This window comes from Canis lupus, chromosome 31 (assembly GCF_011100685.1).
Source record: "Canis lupus familiaris isolate Mischka breed German Shepherd chromosome 31, alternate assembly UU_Cfam_GSD_1.0, whole genome shotgun sequence".
Taxonomy (NCBI): Eukaryota; Metazoa; Chordata; class Mammalia; order Carnivora; family Canidae; genus Canis; species Canis lupus.
Window position 1 is genome coordinate 26,758,890 of NC_049252.1, and position 14,429 is coordinate 26,773,318.

Sequence of the window (14,429 nt, forward strand, 5' to 3'; positions counted from 1 at the left end):
ATTGGGCTCCCTGCTTCTCCCTCTGCGTATGTCTCTGCCTCTCTCTCTGCGTCTCTCATGAATAAATAAATAAAATCTTAAAAAAAAAAAAAAAAGAACAGAGAGTGAAACAGTGGCTGCTGGGGATGGAGGTGGGGGGAAAATGGGGTGATGTTGGTCTTTTATAACTTTCAGTTATAAAATTAATAAGTTCTAGGAATCTAACGTACAGTGTGGTGCATATCGTTAATACTGCATTTGTCTACTTGAAATTTGCTAAGGGAGTAGAGATCTTAAGTGTTTTCACCACACACACAAAAAAGGCAATTATGTGAAGTGATGGATGTGTTAATTAACTTGATTGTGGCAATCATTTCACAATGTATACATATATTAAATCATTAATTGTGCACTTTCAAAAAAAAACCCCAACAACAAAGAGAACAGTATGCAAAGGGAGGAAAATAAGTAATTTTACAGTGGAGAGATCTGGAGAATACCACCTCAGCCAGGTGTTCCAGGTTAACTGGGAGTCCTCTTTGCTATCTAAAATTGTTCTGAAGGAAAGAAAGAAAGAAAAGAAAGAAAGAAAAAAGAAAAGAAAGAAAAGAAAAGAAAAAAGAAAAGAAGGAAGGAAGAAAGAAAGGAAGGCAGGCAGGCAGCAGGAAGTAGTTAAGATAGCTTCTGAGGACTAACTGTATTTCCAATGGAATTCAGAGCTCTGGGATTTCGGGAGTCTTAGGGGGGATAAAGAAACTGGGCACAGAATGCCTGGGTGGCTTCAGTTGCCCAAGCATTTGCCTTTGGCTCAGGTCATGATCTTGGGGTCCTGGGATCGAGCCCCACATTGGGCTCCCTGCTCAGCAGGGAATTTGCTTCTCTCTCTCTCTCCCCTTCTCACACCTGTCTCTCTCTTAAATAAATAAATAAAAATCTTGAAAGAAAGAAAGAAAGAAAGAAAGAAAGAAAGAAAGAAAGAAAGAAAGAAAGAAAGAAAGAAAGAAAGAAAGAATCAAACAAACAAACTGTGGGCACAGCTCAGGGGCACATGCCCTGTAACTACTGGTCCCATCACTGTGCTAGCTACCAACCCACCTGGGTCATGCAGGGCCCAGATCCAGTGGATAAACATGCTCTATATAAAAGGAAAAACAAGGTTAAGAACTCCCACTTCTCCCGACAGGGACACTGACCATGTCAATAAGACAATAAGGAAATTTGCCATTACTGATTATTGAAGACAACCATGAGTAGTGGGAGATGAAGAGCTGGTGAATTTCCTAAACATCTGGATTCATATTTTCATGTGTCTCAGTCTTTCTCTGGAAGAAATGAAGGAATCCATTACAAACTCCCCTCTAAAATGCAAAGAGGTGAGAAGTTCTCTGTAAGAGAGAGAGAGAGAAGCTATGCTGATAACCTCCCTGGTCCATAAGAGAAAGACCTCAGAACAAGGGAGAGAATGGACTCAAGGCATCTTTTAATTCCCAGAGCCCTAGAATAGGAAGGAACATTGAAAAGCATTCCCCTTGATTAATGGATGAGGACGGTTGGGCTTGGAAACTCACAAGCTGGCTGGTGGCAGACTGGAAGTTGGAACCCACACTTCCAACCACCTTTTCCACTATTTTATGGCAGCCCCACTGCAAGTAGCACCTGACCAGGTTCTGTCTAAATAGTCAACTCTTTTGTCAACAATACCCTTTCCAGGGTTTCCCAGCAAAACCTAGGTGACTATCTATTTGCCTTGACTTGCCAGGCAAAGAGCTCAGATCTCAAAGTGGGGATAAGAGGAAGGAGGAGATGAAAGAGGAGGAGGGAGGCTGGCAGAGACCAGACAGGCCAAACCCTCAAGAGCATGTGTCTGAACAGTCTACGACTTTCCCACAAACCATTTACCCCTTTACAGAATACCCTGAGGCCTCTACAGAAACTAAGAGTTAAGACCTTGGTAGACACTCACCTCTCTGCCAGACCTGAACATCTGCTCATGCCAACGGATGCTGTAATCTTGCAGTGGCCCAGGCTCTGTGTGCTCAACTCTGGGATGGCCACTAGCCTAAGTAAAGAAGTGACTACTCCAGATAAGAGGCCTGCTGGCCCTAGCTGAGCTTGCATACCTTTAGAGCACGCAACCCATGTAACTTCTGGGGAATGCTCTGGATCTATTATCCAAGCTGACTCCACCTTGTCTCCACAAGTGACTAAGCAGGCTCAGTGGTACACATCTCCCACTTATATGTGACCCAGCCTGTTGGGAAATATGATAGTTGCCCAGCCTCAGCCCCAATTTGGTCATGAAGCTTGGGATGTCCCAAATACTCAGAGGCCCAAGCTCTAGCATCATGGGCAATGAGGACTACCTAAGCAGAGGCACTATTCAACACCTGAATGGTCAATGAGAGGCCATGCACCAGTAATCCCCAACTTTGTGTTTCTGGAAAGAATCATCCGTAGAACTGTGACCCAAATGCCCAAGAGCCACACGAGAAATAGAAATGTACAAGGTCGCAGCATCTCCAGTACAAACCAAAGCTAGACACTCTGACACGAGGCTCTGGGTTCACACTTTGTTTTTATTTTCATTCCAGTTAGTTAACACAGAGTGTTGTATTAGTTTCAAGAGTATAATATAGTGATTCAAGATTTTCATACATCACCCTGTGCTCTTGGGTTCACACTTTGAAAAACACCAGGCATCCCTGTAAGGCTGCATCCCAAATGCCCTGTCACTCTCAAATGCCGGATGCCTATCACTGCCATGCACCTTCCAGCAGCTCCAAAGAAAGTCAGGACCATTCGCATCCAAACATTCCCAGTGGTCATCTTTCCAAGAGTTCCTCCTCCTACCCACCTCGGTCTCAAGGACACTTCACACCTGAGAAACCAGATTTTCCCCATACTCAGAAGCCCCTGAAATGTCCCCCACTCTTCCCAGCAGCAGGAAATCCAGAAGACCAACCCTAGGAGAGTCCCATGGGAGCCTCAGCAGTGTCTGTAGCAAATGCAAGGTATGTTCCTACTGCAGGAAACATCTTAGCATCTGATAGGTCCTAGTATTTGATCAAATACTGATTCTTTTTTTTTTTTTAAAGATTTGATTTATTTATTCATGAGACACACACACACGCACACACAGAGAGGCAGAGACACAGGCAGAGAGAGAAGCAGGCTCCACATAGGGAGCCCGATGTGGGACTCGATCCCAGGTCTCCAGGATCACGCCCTGAGCCCAAGGCAGATGCTCAACCACTGAGCCACCGAGACGTCCTGATTAAATACTGAGTTCTAATTCAAAAGTCAAAGGAACTCAAGGGAAATGGTAAGACTCTAGCTACCCAGAGAGGTAACTCCCAACACGAAGCACAATCCAGTTCAAGATTTCCTGGAAATTACTCAAAATCAACTCTCCCCGTGTTAGAAACACTCCACTGAAGAGGTTTCCGATTATACACAACATTCAGGGGGTATAGAGGCTCTTAAATCCTACTCTCCCTGGACAAATCCTCCCAAGCCAGATTTTGAGAGCACTCGCCAGTTCCCATGGCATTGGCAGTTTCCCAGCAGGAACGCATGCACTTTCCTACCGGATGCACAAGTGGCCAGCTGTATCGCCCAGAGCGTGCCACAGCTGCTAGGCCAGAGTGATCGTAGTCCTAGAGCTGGACCACAAACGTTTAAATAAGCTCTGGTAAATGGAGGAGGTGAGGGTAAATTTTTTTTTTTTAAAGATTTTATTTATTCAGAGAGAGAGAGAGAGAGAGAGAGAGGCAGAGACACAGAGGGAGAAGCAGGCTCCATGCAGGGAGCCCTACATGGGACTCGATCCTGGAACTCCAGGATCACCCCCTGGGCTGAAGGCGGTGCTAAACCGCTGAGCCACCCGGGGTGCCCGGTGAGGGCAAATTTCAAGCCCATTTTCACTGCCTTGGCAAACTGAAGGGTCACTCAGCAGGAATGTGGGCTAATGATACATTGTGGCAAAGCTCCAGTGGTTTCATGGGCCAACTTAGAAATACTTTTGAGGGACAGGTTTTCTGTGTCCATGACAGGGGAACAGAAGTTTTGAAAAGGTAATTAGCCACAAAGTTCAAGAGCCCTGGGACAATCCAAGGACAGTAAGATCAGTTGGTCACTTTTAAGTCAAATGTGATTAGAAATTATTTCTCAGAGCAGCCCAGGTGGCTCAGCAGTTTAGCGCCACCTTCAGCCCAAGGCCTGATCCTGGGGACCCGGGATCGAGTCCTACATCAGGCTCCTTGCATGGAGCCTGCTTCTCCCTCTGCCTGTGTCTCTGCCTCTCTCTGTGTGTCTCTCCTGAATAAATAAATCAAATCTTAAAAAAAAAAAAAAGAAACTATTTCACTGGTTACTTTAATTTCCTTGATGAATCCAGATTTGCTTTCATATAGCTATATAGGGAAGCTAAAAAGAGAGTTCACAGACTTTGAGCAGGTTGAGGAAATTTCCGCCTGCAGAAGCTATGAATTAGAATAATTTTGCCTTGTTAAGTTCTAAAATACTCCTCCCCTGAGTTATCATCTGCTTCTTATCCCCAAAATGCAAGTACCCCCTCCCGCACACATGCACACCCATGAATATTGTCTGTGGTTCCCAGTGTTCTCTCCTTGGTATAGTAGGTATAGTCTTAGTACATGCTCCCTTAGTAATCTCAGTACCATCAGTACCAATCCTAGGGGAATTACTCTGAACCAATCGGTGCCTCAGTTTCCCCACCTGGAAAATGGGGATTACAATAGTTATCTGCTCTTTTAAGACTCTGTAAGATGCTGTGAAATTGAGTTAACCCAACAAAGGTTTCTGGAACTGTACCCAGCACATAGTGTCTGCTCAAAAGTGTTAACTAAGATGACTGTCATTTCCACCTTCAGCCTTTCTTTCATCTCGGCCCAAGGAAAGAAGGCAGTGTGACCTCATTCACTATGCCCTGCACTAACATGGAAGGTTGCTGCCGAGGAAATGGGAGAACAGGCAACCAAGGCTGGTGTGAGCCAATGAAGTCCCTATTTTCACATTCACAAGACAGCCTCATCACTTAAGGAAATGGTGATGTTTCCTACACTGTCAATGAATAATTACTGGGCACTGTTACTGATAATTGCCACTCCTGATTTGTTTTGAAGATTTTATTTACTCATGAGAGACACAGAAAGAGAGGAAAAGACATACAAAGAGGGAGAAGCAGGCTCCCTGCGGGGAGCCTGATGCAGGACTCCATCCCAGGACCCCAGGATCACGCCCTGAGCCAAAGGCAGATGCTCAACCACTGAGCCACCCAGGTGCCCCTGTCATTCCTGATTTGCTAGAAATACTGCAGTGTTACTTTTCCATCATTGTAACGTTTTTTTCTTCCTCTCTCTCTACCCAAAGGTCCAGCACCGTTCAGCATTTCAAATTCTGAAGTTGGTATATTTGACCCAGCGGGCCTCCCACGATCAGCCCCCTAAAATCTGGCTATTTCCCCCTTCTTCCTTTCCCAAGACACACTCTTCATGCCTTTTTATGTTTCCCACACATCTCCCCTGCTTTTCTAATGATCCCCAATGGGAGTGACTCAAAATTTCTCTCAATCATAACCAGGGGACCTAGAGTTCTTACTGTTGCTAAAAAGGGGGCCAGAAGTAAGTTGGTAAAAGTTTGCAATGCTGCTTCAGGTGATTCCAGGCTGGGGACTGACTGCCTTAGAGCTAAGTCAATGAATCATCCTCTCTCTTTGCATCTGTTTTTCCACGTAGGTGCCTCACACTGTATAGTCATCCATCCCCCTCACTGCCCATGATGTATCACTCTCCCGCGGGCTCTTGTCCTTTCTTCGAGCCATGCCGTGGTTCAGCACCGAGCACTCTTTCTTCTACCATCCTCAATGTACCCTGTATGTCGCTGCTAGTTAAACCTCCCAGGAGCCGTGTGGAAGCTGCTCAGCCTGCCTCTCCAAGCCCCCGGTGGGTGTCCCATCTTCACACTGGACGTACCCACCAGTCAGCAGTGAAATGGGAGAACCTGCTCCCAACTGTTCTTACTTCCAGGAGGACATACCCTTCGAGGCTCAGCTCACGTCTCTCCTTTCTGTAGCTAGAAGACTTTTCTTTCCCTTCTCCAATGGCCAGGCCAACTGCTCTGCAGCATCTCATTCTCTCTGCCCCAATTCTGCTCGAGACCCACTGCCCTCTTTGCTTTGCCTCAAGTACACAAGGCATGCTCCCACCTTACAGATCAACGGTTGACTCCCAAGTCTGCCCTCTCAAGGGGGCCAAGCCTGATCACCCCATCTCCAATCGCCTCCCACATCTCCCATTACCTTATTTTCTTTGCCCTGCTCTCTTTTCCATTGCATGTCAAGTGCTTGCTATGCTGTTTTCTGCTTACACACCCCCATTTCACCCCAAACTAGCTCCGTGAGCTCAGGGATCTTTTCTTGTTGACATATCCCAAAGCGCCAAGAACAGTGTCTGACATGGAGTAGGCCCTTCAGAAAAATAAACCCACCTTTGTGGGGTACCTGGGTGGCTCAGTTGGTTAACAGTCTGCCTTGGGCTCAAGTCATGATCTCACGGTCCTGGGATGGAGCCCCATGTGGGGGTTCCCTGCTCAATGGGGAGTCTGTTTCTCCCTCTCCTTTTGTTCCTCCCCCTGCTTGTGCATGCTCTGTTTTTCTCTCAAATGAATAAATCTTTTCAGGGGCACCTGGGTGGCTCAATGATTGAACATCTGTCTTTGGCTCAGGTTGTGATCCTGGGGTCCTGGGATCGAGTTCTGCATTGGGCTCACCCAGGGAACCTGCTTCTCCATGTTTCTGCCTCTCTCTGTGTGTCTCTCATGAATAAATAAATAAAATATTTTTAAAATGATCCTTAAAAAAGTAAATAGATATAAGCCCACCTTTGCATGAATGTACTGCTGTTCATTTTCCACTGTAATCTCAAAACAAGAACAGTTTCTCACGGATTACATTTTAATTTCATTTAAGGGTTTAGTCGTTTCCAGGTTCAGCTCACGCTCCACTATGGTTGAGCTGACTAATCGGTTCTAGATGTCAGGCTGAACTTTGCAATCTTCAAGCAATCCAGTTTTCTTGTGTCATTTATGGATGTAACCAGAGTTAATTTAAATCTTTTTCTTTAACTCTTTTCAAAAGTAGATAAAGTAAGAAAAGATGCCCTATCCCATGGCCCATATTTGTCAGCAATCGTCTAAAGCAAACTGGACCCATATGATGATGAAAAGCCTGTTGGCTCTTTCCTACCTGGGGTTCCATGGAGGCCCTCTGAGGCCTTCCCAGCAGGCCTCATAGCAGATTCTAAGTTCCCAATTCCAGCCCTGCTTCCTCTTTCAGTGATGCTAGGAAACCAGCACTCTCATCAGGAGACACAGACAGTCCCCTCTTCAAGCACTAAACTAAAAATGTGAATTTTGAGGACCTAAACTTCTCCAGCCTATATTAGCATAAAAATGGGCAGCTCTCAAAGTGTGGACCAATTTCAGGAGGCCCCTCAGACCCTCCCTCTTCCAACTACTGGAGCAAGGCCACATTTCCCCCTATAGTCCAACCCAAATAGTATATCACAAGGGAGTGAATGCAGAAGCCACTAGGAGACTCCAGGTTTTTCTGATTGCCAGAAATTGTAGAGATTTGCAAAATATAAAATAACACCTGTCTTCTAATTTTTTTATTTTTAAATTTTTTTTAATTTTAGAAAATACAAAAATTTATTTTATAAAATATTTCATTTATTGATTTGACAGAAAGAGAGAGAGAAAGAGAACACAAGCAGGGGGACCAGCAGGCAGAGGGAGAGGGAGAAACAGGCTCCCCACTGAGCAAGGACCCCCCTGCCCCCGCCCATCCCATGATGTAGGACTTGATCCCAGGACCCCGGGATCATGACCTGAGCCAAAGGCAGATAGATGCCTAACTGACTGAGCCACCCAAGCTGCCAGGAAATTTTTTTTAAAAAGTAAATAAAAAGTTACTTGTGTGAATATTGTAATGGGTTTATTGGTACTATTTTAAAATGAATCAACAAGTTTTTTTTTCTTTGCTTTCCTGTTTCAATTTCTAGTGTGATAAATATTTATAGATATAACCCACATAAACAGAAGCCCTTTGGAATCTACCATACTTTTTACGAGCATAGAGGGGTTTGCAACCAGGCCAAGAGAGCCACCCCTCAACTACCTATTCATCCTCCTACTCCCCAAAAGAAGATCTTGGCAAAGAGGTGGATACGCCTGCTGAAAATGGATGGGCTTGCTTTCAAAACAACTATCTCATTGCTTGACTTACACGCCAGAAAAAGGAAGATCAAGGGAGGAAGCAAAAAAGAGGCATCAAACAGTCCAAAGAGAAGGGAAGGAAAAGAGGGATTTAATAAATAAATAAATAAATTTTATATGAAGATATGTTGTTTCGTGAAGAATTAACCTGAGGTTATTAACCAGAAGCTTCTAGATGGACTTTGGGGAACGCATGGAGCCCCTGAAATTGAATGCAGAAGGGTGGTCCATGTGTTTATCTGAGAAAAAGGGCCAAATTTTTCTTCCAATTCTCAAAGGAGTCTGTGACCAAAGGTTAAGAATCTCTTGGATGCTGATGGCAGTTTTCAGCTCAGGGAACATAGCTATCCCTGAGCCATTTAAGCTAAGCATAAAGCAAAACAAAATTTTAAAACCAATGCAACTTTTCTAGGAACTCAAGATCCTCTTCTGACAATGCTGCACCCCCCCTCCCCTCGTTGCTGAAATCATGGACTCTATGACTCGCTTTTCCAAACATGAAAGAAGGGCTTTCTTCTAAAGCTACTATGGACACCTCTCTCAGGAACCACTGTGTCAAGGCTACGGTAGTGGACATTCCTATGTTCTTTTCAGCCAATCACCCTTTTTTGCTTCTGTACCAGAACTGAGGACTTGGATCTTACAATCTGAGGACACGTGAGTTGGAATCTGTTTGAGAATGAGGAGGTAGTACGGCATAGGAGGTGGGCTTCTGAAGAATGACCCTGGCCAGTGAGTCAGGGGACCTGGATTTCAATCCAGTTGTGACACCTTGTCACCTAATGTCTTTAGATACGCATGCAAAGCAAAGGGGCTGGACAAAGAGCTCTGGCTTACATCATTTCCACTCCCCATGCTGTGGTATGAAGGATTTCTGGAAACACTGAAGGGGTCAGAAATTGCACAAACACACAAACCAATCCACAGTGTCACATCTCCACAAGGGGCGCTGAGCAGGGACCCTTCGCTGTCAAGGCTGTGGCTCCTTGAGACATTCTCCATATGGCTGCTCCCAGTCTTTCATCTCCTAAGTGGATGAATGGAGCTCTCCTCACAAGTCATGCACAATGGCCCCAAGCCAGAGCTTCCCTTTGAAACACAGAACCTGGATAAAAGACACTCCATCAGTTGGCGGTTTTCTCTTTGCGCCTCACCCACTGGAAGTCCGAGCCATGGGAGGGCTGAGCTCTGAAATATTAAGCCAAACTATTCCCATCACAGCTAATAACCATTACTGACTGACTTTCTACCTTGTGCAAGCCAGAGTTTCAAATTCACTCCCCTGTGGAACTCACATTAGCCTGAGCAAAGAGGCCCCGAGATCCATCCAGGTTATATAACCATCAGAAAACAGGACTCAAACTGACAAGCTCGGCTCTGTTGGATTTCAGAACTTCTTTACATGATACCAGGCTGCCCAACTCTATCTGGTAAACCACTGGAATATCGAGACAGTCAAGTTCAGTCCAAAAGACCAGTAATACATCCATTAAATCAAGGGGTAGTCTCCTCCGTATTTCTTTCCTTTTCTTTTTTTTAAAGATTTTATTCATTTATTCACGAGACACACACACACACAGAGACAGAGAGAGAGAGAGAGAGAAGCAGAGACACAGGCAGAGGGAGAAGCAGGCTCCATGCAGGGAGCCCAATGTGGGACTCGATCCCGGGACTCCAGGATCATGCCCTGGGCCAAAGGCAGGCTCTAAACCGCTGAGCCACCCAGGGATCCCCTCTCCTCCGTATTTCTGCAGGAATCTATACAAGTAAACTCTGCTTTAAGTGCTGTGGGTAAACCCACCCAACAAATGAATACCAAAGTGACTTGCAAGACACGTTTTTACACATTTTACACACACACACACACACACACACACACACTCAAACATATTGAATAAACAAATAATTCCACAGCACTCACTGTGTGGCAGACATGCAATAGGTGTCACTTTTCAAAAATTTTTTTTAAAGATTTTATTTATTTATTCATGAGAGACACAGAGAGAGAGGCAGAGACACAGGCAGAGGGAGAAGCAGGCTCCCTGTGGGGAGCCCGATGTGGGACTCAGTCCCAGGACCCTGGGATCACACCCTGAGCTGAAGGCAGACACTCAACCACTAAGCCATCCAGGTGCCCCTGTGTGTCGCTTTTTAAAACCTAAATGGGAACTCTAGTATTACAATAACATGTCCAACTACTGAACAAATACAAAACCAGGACAAAAGATCAAAAACTCTTTTTTTGATCATTTTTAAATCAAATGAAGTTATTCACATTATTTCCGACAAAACATATTTCATCCCAGGCTCAGAGGCCACGCTCTGGGGCCAAAGGTCTGCCAGAAAGTCTTTTTCCTGAGGAGGAAAACTGCTGACAGACTGTTACAGATTCAACGACGTCACCAGGGCAGATGAGAGAACTTGAACATCTCCAATCCAAGCTCGCTGAAGAGATCCCCTGGGTCAGAAACTATAACCAACACCACCACCATCAAATAATAACAAAAAAAGCACAAAAAAAGAATTCTTTTCAAGGAAGCTTCCACACCCACTGTCTCTTAAAATACACTGTTTGGAACATAGTGGGTTCTCAAGAAATCGCGTTGGATGAACACGCCAAACTTAGACTAGGAAGCGTGGGTGGATGGATAGTGTTGTGCATAATTCTGGGGTTTGTTTCAAGTCATTAAAGAGCCTCACTCAACATATAAAGTCAATACGAAAATAATTCTTCCGTTCATTTTCTAGACTCCGCAAAAGGCTTCCATGCTCGGTACCCACTTGTTTCCCCTAATGGCCCTGTCACCGGTGTCACTTGCCCTGCACAGAGAAGGAGGAGCCTGCGGGGCACACAGGATGGATCGACTTGCCCAAGGTCACCGGTCAGTGAAGAGCCAGCCAGGATGCAAATGGACTTCTCAGGAGGCCGGGTCCCTTGCGCTCCGCATTACATGAAGCTGCCAAAGCAGTGACTTTCTGAGACACCACATTTGGATGATCTCACTTCCATAGATTAACAATTTTAGAAGGCGGCAAGCCAGAGATGGAAATTTCATATAACAATTACACGTGAGAGCTTGCAGTGGCACCGCTCGGAAGGAGAGAACTGCGCTGTCCCTCTCTTCTGGGTGTAGTCAGCGGTGACTCAAAGGCTCAAACCCCCACCAGCGGGGGGGTGTGTGTGGTGAGCCAGGGGTCCAGCTGTCCCCGGCGGTGGAGACATGGAGCTGGAGAGCCAGAATACAGCCAGACACCCCCCCTCTGATCTCACACAGAACATGGGGCATCTGGGTGGCTCAGTGGGTTAAGCATCTGCTGATGATTTTGGCTCAGGTCATGATGCCAGGGTTGTGGATTGAGCCCCTGCCTCAGACTCTGCACTGGGCGTGGAGGCTGCTTGATTCTCTCTCTCTCCTTTTCCCTCTGCCCTTCCCCACAAAAAAAAAAGAAAAGAAAAGAAAAGAAAAAAACCCATTTTATATATATACTAACTTGGGATTGCTCCAGGTAAAGGGGACAGTCACAGGTAATGTTCCTTTCTCAACTGTCTATATCAATGTCCCTTTCCCTGAATCCTGAAGGCCAGCAGACCCTCTCTTCATATCAGCCCTGCAAAACCATTCTGGCCATGCCTTTAAGACAGAGCCCTCAGCACCTTTCAGGTCTCAGGCCAGTTCACCTATCTCACCTGTCTCCCAACTTACCAAACTGACAGAACAGGAGTAGCCCTTCCCAGTGGCAGCAAAAGGACCACAGTGGGGTTATTCTGTTTCTTGGGCCTTCCCCAGTACATTCTCGCCCCAGAAAAGAGATGGGTAAAAATTCAGGTGATGAGGGACGCCTGGATGGCTCAGTGGCTGAGCGTCTACCTTTGGTGCAGGGCGTGATCCCAGGGTCCTGCGATCGAGTCCCACATCGGGCTCCCAGCAGGGAGCCTGCTTCTCCCTCTGCCTGTGTCTCTGCCTCTCTCTGTGTTTCTCACGAATAAATAAATAAAATCTTTTTAAAAAAATTCAGGTGATGCATCTAGATGCATCTTCATGCTCACCTCCTCAGAGTGCAGAGTCAACATTTTCAACAACTCTGCTTCTAAGACACAAGGCTCTGATAGAAACACCAAACTCCCCTGAGCCCTCAACTTCTCTACCGCCAGGAACAGTGAACAGAGCAGCTACTAAATTCTCCCCTACTGGCTGCTTCCAAAGTACTAGGCACTGTGTTATTTCATTCCATTGTCTCGAAAGGCCTTACTACGATCCCCAGCCAAAAGATGAAGAAATTAAGCCTTTAAGAGACTTAAGAGTTTTGCCCCAAGTGAACCACATGAGGTGACCACGATGCCTGACTCAGACGCCATCACCAAAACTCATCCTCCAACAGATGAATGGATTTAAAAAAACCCTGCTGCATACAGTACACTGGAATATTATTCAGCCTCAAAAAGGGAGGAAATCCTGACGCCTGCTACAACATGGATGAAATTAAGCTAAGGGAAATAAGCCAGTCACAAAAAGACAAATACTACTTGATTCCACTTATAGGCAGTCCCTATCTAGTCAAATTCATAGACATGGAAAATAGAATAGGGGTGGCCATGGGCTTGGGTGGGGGGGGGGCGCTGAGAGGTTGTTGATTACTGGGGGCCGATTTGCAGTTTTTCAAGATGAAAGGGGTTCTGGGGATGGATGGTGGTGACAGGTGCACCACAGTGTGAATGTACTTAATGCCCCTGAACTACACGCTTCAAAATGGTCAAGATGGTAACTGTTACGTGTATTTTTAGCACAGTTAAACATAATCTTATCAAGAAAAGGAGGAGAGAGGTCCAACAGCTTCCTGTAGCCCATAGAAACCTGGAGGGACATACAGTAAATTTTAATTATTCTAATAATACAGAAGTAGTGAAAGAAAAAAAAAACTATCCCCTGATGACTTGCACATGAGAATTTAAAATTCTAACATAAAATTAGAAACCTGAGATTTTGGAAATTGTAAAAATCTGCTCTCCAGCAAGAACACAGACAGTGTCATGCCAATTTTCTTTGCTTCCTCCTTGGGTTCCCCACCATTTGCCATTATATATAGACCCCCTCCCCCCCAACCTTTCTGAGAGAACTTAACCTCGGAATGCCTGTTTGACTTGTACTAGAGCAGCGCCAGAGATACAGCACCATCCCCTGCTGGTCAGGTCGGAGGCACCTGCTGCTTTACTGCTGCCCGCAGCACTGTTAGCCGATCACCCTGGTGGCTGACATGCCTTTCATGGCAAATGGGCTTGATCTGGATTTTTTTTTTTTTTTTTATGATAGTCACAGAGAGAGAGAGAGAGGCAGAGACACAGGCAGAGGGAGAAGCAGGCTCCATGCACCGGGAGCCCGACGTGGGATTCGATCCCGGGTCTCCAGGATCGCGCCCTGGGCCAAAGGCAGGTGCCAAACCGCTGCGCCACCCAGGGATCCCCTTGATCTGGATTTCTGATCTGAAGCACCCCTGCACACCTCCAACCCATCCCCAACAAGCCGGCACTCCCAGAACTTGGCACCAGGGAACAGCAGGACCAGAAAAGCATGCAGCAGAGCTTGACAGGTCCCTAGGCCCTTGGGAGTATCATGACCCATCAAGGGGACGAGTCCTCTTGTCGCTAGCAACGCACTTTTAGAAAACCTTTGAAAAGTGTCTTCACACCCATCCTCTCCTGCCCTAGACCCCGGGAGCAAACAACTTGAGCATTTTTACTCCCATTTTCCCGAGGAGCAGCTAAAAATCAGGGTTTGCCCAAGGTCAAACAACTAGTTGGCTGCAAAGTAGGAACTGGAACCCACCCCTGTTATTCCTTCCGCTACACCTCCCTCCAGAGACAGGGCTGGCCAGCATCGCAAGGAACAGGAAATTGAAATGGCTCCTGGTAAGGCAGGAAGCCTGCCAACCTCCGAGAGAAGCTGACAAATGACCAGAGCCCGCCCTGAATCAAAAATGCCTCCTCAAAGGAGCTTCCGACGAACCTCTTCCCACCTGCGGCACTGGAGAGGGACTCCCAGAGTCCGCAACCCACCATGCCCACCTGCCCGGGGTGTGGAAAGTTAAACTCAGAACATGTGGGATGCTGTTCAAGATCCGAGTTGGAGAGGCAGTGGTTCCCTAGTATGAACTTAGCA

At 46.2% G+C, this 14,429-nt stretch overlaps 1 protein-coding gene across 5 annotated transcripts in view; it reads right to left on the minus strand.

Annotated features, from left to right (window-relative positions):
• TIAM1 (TIAM Rac1 associated GEF 1) overlaps positions 1–14,429 on the minus strand; it is a 380,928-nt gene that overhangs the window by 117,669 nt on the left and 248,830 nt on the right. The window contains exon 1 of one of the 5 annotated variants that reach the window (XM_038581331.1): positions 1,943–1,978. The exons of the other annotated variants lie outside the window; for them this stretch is intronic. Coding sequence (XP_038437259.1) covers positions 1,943–1,963 — 21 coding nt within the window. The 5' untranslated portion in view covers positions 1,964–1,978. Of the gene's footprint in view, positions 1–1,942; positions 1,979–14,429 lie in introns of those variants that run through there. 5 annotated transcript variants of the gene reach the window in all.